Raw genomic sequence first — 5835 nt, forward strand, 5'->3', positions numbered from 1 at the left:
CTCAGCCTCGGATGCAGAGGGAATCGCTTCAATTGCCCAGAACTATTTTGCTAAGCTCTTCTCCTCGAGCGATCCAAGAGATCCTACTCAAAAACTACAAGAAATTCCTACTAAGATTGCCGCCGCTACAAATCGCAAGCTAACCCGTCCAGTTACTGAGTAAGAGGTCAAGTCAGGGATTTTTTCTATTAATCCTTTTTCGGCCTCTGGTGATGATAGATTCACAGCTAATTTTTTTCTATTTTTTTGGGAAACAATCAAGACAGATGTGGTGAAAATGGTAAAGAGATATTTTGCAGGAGATAAAATTTTAAAATTTTTTAATCATACACATATTTGTCATATTTTCGAAGATTGCTAATGCTACTTCAATCTCTCAAATTTGACCTATAAACCTTAGTAGTATTTTTCACAAGATTATTTTTAAGATTCTAGTGTACATATTACATTTTCTAATGAATAGGGTTCTTAGTGATACTCAAAGTGTGTTCATCAAGGACATGTTAATTAGCGATAATGTATTATCCGAGACCACCTTTTTAATACTCTTTTAGTGCCTCATGTCGAAAACCAGAATAAATACTTGAGGCTACCAGCAGTGGTGCAGAGGTCTAAACGAGCTACTTTTAATTATATAAAGAATAAGATCAATAATAAATTACAGCAGTGGAAGAGATCGCTTCTTTCAATCTCATGAAGAGAAATTCTTATCAAATGAGTGGTAATGGCTATTTTGATTTACATATTAAGCTGTTTCAGACTATCTGAGACTTTAATTGATGATATTCAAAGAGCAATAATACAATTTTGGTGGGTTAAAAAAGGATCAGAAAGAAGGATGCATTGGGTTGGTTGACAAATCACATGTAGACCGAAAGAATAAGGGGGTCTCAATTTCAAATATTTAAAAGCCTTCAGTTTTGCGAGGTTAGCAAAGCAAAGTTGGAGACTGTTAACTCACCCACATTCTTTAATATACAAGATGCTGAAAAATAAATATTTTAAGTATACTAATTTTCTAACAACGGAAGTTGGAACTAACCCCTCTTAGAAATGGAGGAGCATCATCGAAGAAAGAAAGTTTCTAAAAAAAGGAGTATTATAAAAAATCGAGAGAAGCAATCTAATCAGAATTAAAGAGGATTTTTGGGTGAAAGAATTCACAGCTGTTACACCAACCTCTATCCCTAACACATATCATATTTTAGTATGGATTTTTGAATTAATTCAGCCCAATGGTGAATAGAATCAACAATTCATCACAGACATTTTCACACTAGCAATAGCAGAAGCAATTTTACACACAAGTATTCAGAAGGGAAGGACAGGGTTACTTGGACAATGGAGCGAAATGGACACTATTTTATTGCATCTAGCTACCGAACAACATTATAAGTTAAAACCCTCTGGTCAGTATTTGAAAGATGAAGAACCAATCCAAAATAAGAATTTTTTTGTAGAAGATAATGCACAATGCGTTACCTGTAAAAAAGAAAATCAATTCCACAAATCCTTATTGTGAGTTCAGACTATGCTAAGTGTGGTGAGATAAAGAAAATAATTTACCATTGTATTTGGTTTTGTCTAAACTCCGTAAAAGTTTGGAGTTCGATAGAGATGCTCATCCCAAGCGCGAATGTTGAATCTTTGTGATGCTGGATGGAAATTCTTGATAAGATGAAAAAGAACAGAGATGACAAAAGTCAAATAGAGGTGATTGCGAACCTCATGTGGATGAATGAAAATTTTGATGGATAAGGTTACTCTGGACAATAGAGCAAAGTGGACACTATTCTATTGCATTCAGCTACCAAACAATATTCTAAGTGAAAGTCTTCTGGTCCAATATCTGAAAGCTGAAGAATCAATCCAAAAATAAATAAAAAATTCATAGAAAATAATGCACAATGCATTATCTCAATTCTAAAAATCTTGATTTTGAGTTTAGACTGTCCTAAGTGTGGTGAGGCAAAGAAAATAATTTACCATCGTAATTAATTTTATCTAGATTCTGTAAAAACTTAAAATTTAATAGAAATGTTCATCTTAAGTGTGAATATTAACTTTTGTGATGCTGGATGAAAATCTTTTCAGATGAAAAAGAATAGAGATGACACAGGTCAAACAAAAATAATTGCGAAGCTAATGCGGATGAATGAAGGTTTTGAAGCTTGAAGGATGATGACAGAGAAAAATAGTGTGTGTTTGGATTACAGTTTGTAAATGGGAGTTTGTATAAAATTGATTTTGTAAAATTGATTTTGATGAAAAGTAAGTTTGGGTTAACGTGATTTATGTTTGGCAATCTTTATATCAAAATTGATTATAGTAAAACAAATGTTGTTTGGATTATACTACTCAAAATCACTTTTAGATGAAAAATTACTAAAAGAGACATCAATTTAAATAATTTTTTTATATATATGCAAAATCAGAACACTAACAAAAATAATATAAAAAATATTTATCATATAAATAAAATAAATACAATAAAAAAAATATGAAAGAGAGTACTATAAATTTTATAATGTCAAACAAAAAGAAAATATTTTATAATTTTTCTAGTATTGTTAGTACTCTTTAATTTAGTATTATTTTGGATTATAAATTTTCATTATTTATGACTTTATTGTTACTTATAATTAATTTTTTATTTATTTTGTCCTTTTTTATATGATCATAATTTATATTATACAAAATTTTGATAATAAACGTAGTATATAATAATTATAATTTCAAATTTTACAAAGTCATAATAAAAAATAAAAAATTAATACAAAACAAAAATAGAATACATCAAAGAATAGAAAAAAAATCATACAGATAAAAAATAATAAAAATTTCATAAAATCAACAACATATATCATATGAACAAAAAAATACAATAAAAAGTAAATAAAATTTGTATGAATAAAATTAAATAAAAAATAAAAAAATTTCATACGCAACATAAATATAATGCAGAAAAGGATAAAAAAAATAATTCATATGAAAAAAATAACAAAAATATCCTAAAAAAAGTCAACAACATTTGTCATATGAATAGAAGAAATACAATAAAATAAATAAAAAATCATATGAACAAAGTCAAACAAAAATAAAAAAAATTTTATAAAAAATATACATATAAAAAATAGTATAGTAAATGATAAAAAAATTTAGAAAAACATAACATGAGAAATCAGAACACTACGCAAATAATAAAAATATTTATCATATAAATAAAAAAATATAATAAAAAAATATAAGTAAAAAATACAATAAAAAACATAAAAATTAAAATATGAAAATAAGTATTAAAAATAATAAAAAAATTAAAATATTCAATTTGCTAGTGATTAAAACAAATCTGAATTATTTTAATGAAAAAAAAAATTGTAACGAAGAACTATAAAAAAGTAGGAAGAATTAAAAGAATTATTGTGAAGGTAATAATTACTAGTATCCTTTTTATAGAAGAAAATGAAGGGTAGGGTTGGTAAAAAAAAATAATATTTTCACTTAATTTTTCAAAGACAATAAGCAACCATGAACGTGAAACATAGAAGTTATAAATGCACGTTCAGAAGCAGAATCAATTCTGCGTTCAAGAAGATAAAAATGGCTAAACATAAAAATGAAACTTTTAAAAAGCTCAAACATGCTTTTCTTTTCTCCAATGTGTTTTCCCAATTTAAAAACTTAAATTCTGAATATTTTGTTAGATTTTTTTTGGTAGAATTTTTTATTTTTATTTTTATTTTTATTTTTTTACTTTTTTGCATGTTGTGCTATTGGACTATCATTTTCATTAATATGAAATAACTACCTTTGATTAAAAAAAAAAAAAAGAAAAAAGCTGACAGGCCAAAGGCAACAGCACAACAAACATACACTGGCAGACTATATAGTACACAACGGACACGTCACTGTCCCAGTTTCTCCCCCGTCCGTCCACCACCTCCACCCTATAAAATCCCCTTCGCACCCTTCACTTCCAAACCCACATACACAATTCACTCACACTAGTACATACTTACTCACTTGCCCTCTCTCTAAAGAAACCCAACCAAAGCAACAAAAAATGCCTTCTTCATCCACAAGCATAATTTCAAAATGCACAATCTATCCAGACCAAAAATCCACCCTCAAACCCTTACACCTCTCTGTCTCTGACCTCCCCATGCTTTCTTGCCACTACATCCAAAAGGGAGTCCTCCTCTCTTCTCCTCCTCAACCCTTTCAAGACCTCATCGACTCCCTCAAGCTCTCTCTCTCCACCACACTCTCTCTCTTCCCCGCCCTCGCCGGCCGCTTCTCCACCGACTCCGCCGGCCATGTTCACATCGTTTGCAACGACGCCGGAGTTGATTTCATCCACGCCAATGCCAAGCATCTCACCCTCGCCACCCTCCTCTCGCCGCCAGCCAATTTTCCCGATGTCCATCCTTCCTTCAAGGAGTTCTTTGCTTACGATATGACTATTTCTTACTCTGGCCATCACCTTCCCCTCGCCGCCGTCCAGGTCACCGAGCTTGCCGATGGCGTCTTCGTCGGCATCACCGCCAACCACGCTGTCACCGACGGTACCTCCTTCTGGCACTTCTTCAACACATTCGCCGCCGTCACCAAGGCTGCCGGCTCCGGCGCCAAAAAGAAGATAGCCAGCTACCCGGACTTCACTCGCGACACCGTCTTCAACTCCGCCGTCGTCCTCCCCGTCCCAGCCGGCGGTCCCACCGTGACGTTCGCCGCCGACGACCCTCTCCGGGAGCGAGTCTTTCACTTCTCCAGGGAAGACATCCAGAGACTGAAAAAGCAAGCTAACAGTAACCGCCACAACAACGACGGTTGGAAAACCGCTGGAGTTAACGGTAGCGGAAACTGTAATGGAAACGGGATGGTAGCGGCTGTTAATGTGAGGAACAACGACGAGATCTCGTCGTTTCAATCTTTATCTGCTCAGCTTTGGCGATCCGTGACACGTGCCAGGAAATTAGACGCTTCGAAAACGTCGACGTTTAGGATGGCCGTTAATTGCCGTCACCGTTTGGAACCAAAGATGGATCCGTTTTACTTTGGGAACGCGATTCAGAGCATCCCAACGGTCGCAACGGTTGGGGATATTGTTTCCAACGAGGTCGGCTTTTGCGCCGAACTGCTGCACCGTAACGTCATCGCGCACGATGATTCTACGGTGCGGCGTGGCATAGAAGACTGGGAAAAGGCCCCGAGACTGTTCCCTCTCGGTAACTTTGACGGAGCCATGATTACTATGGGGAGTTCGCCGCGTTTTCCAATGTACGACAATGATTTCGGGTGGGGAAAGCCGTTGGCGATTCGGAGTGGGAAGGCAAACAAGTTCGACGGCAAGATCTCGGCGTTTCCCGGTAGGGAAGGAAACGGCAGCGTTGATCTTGAAGTCGTTTTGGCACCAGAAACGATGGCGGGACTTGAAAACGACATGGAATTTATGCAGTACGTGACGTCATTCGAATAAGTGGTTTCTGCCGTTTTAAGACTAAGCGTAATGAAACGCAGGGAACTCGGCGGTGAAATTTTAGTAAACGACGGTGGAAGGGTTGATATGTATCAATGTATGCATATATTGATCAGTAGACGACAATATTTGGGTGTCGTTTTGGTCGGTCAACGTTTTAGCATGGGTGGGATCAAGTATTGTAAGGCAGTGTTTGGGTGGGTGTTTGGCCCTACCAGATGTAATGATTTTTGTGTAAGTTGGTTTGTGGGCAGTTTTCTGTTTTCACTTTTCTTTCTCCTTTATTTTCTAAGTGAAAAAGGGAGAAAGTAATAATATTTATTAATGATAAATTAAAAAAATTTTAAAAAGTAAAA

The 5835-nt window shown here is 34.8% G+C and overlaps 1 protein-coding gene across 1 annotated transcript; it reads left to right on the top strand.

Annotated features, from left to right (window-relative positions):
- The first annotated feature begins 3987 nt into the window (after positions 1–3987).
- Positions 3988–5835, top strand: LOC130961894 (BAHD acyltransferase DCR). Its single transcript, XM_057887932.1, has one exon. The coding sequence runs from the start codon at positions 4064–4066 to the stop codon at positions 5477–5479; it is 1416 nt and encodes a 471-aa protein (XP_057743915.1). The 5' UTR covers positions 3988–4063; the 3' UTR covers positions 5480–5835.

Source organism: Arachis stenosperma, chromosome 2 (genome assembly GCF_014773155.1).
Source record: "Arachis stenosperma cultivar V10309 chromosome 2, arast.V10309.gnm1.PFL2, whole genome shotgun sequence".
Classification (NCBI taxonomy): Eukaryota; Viridiplantae; Streptophyta; class Magnoliopsida; order Fabales; family Fabaceae; genus Arachis; species Arachis stenosperma.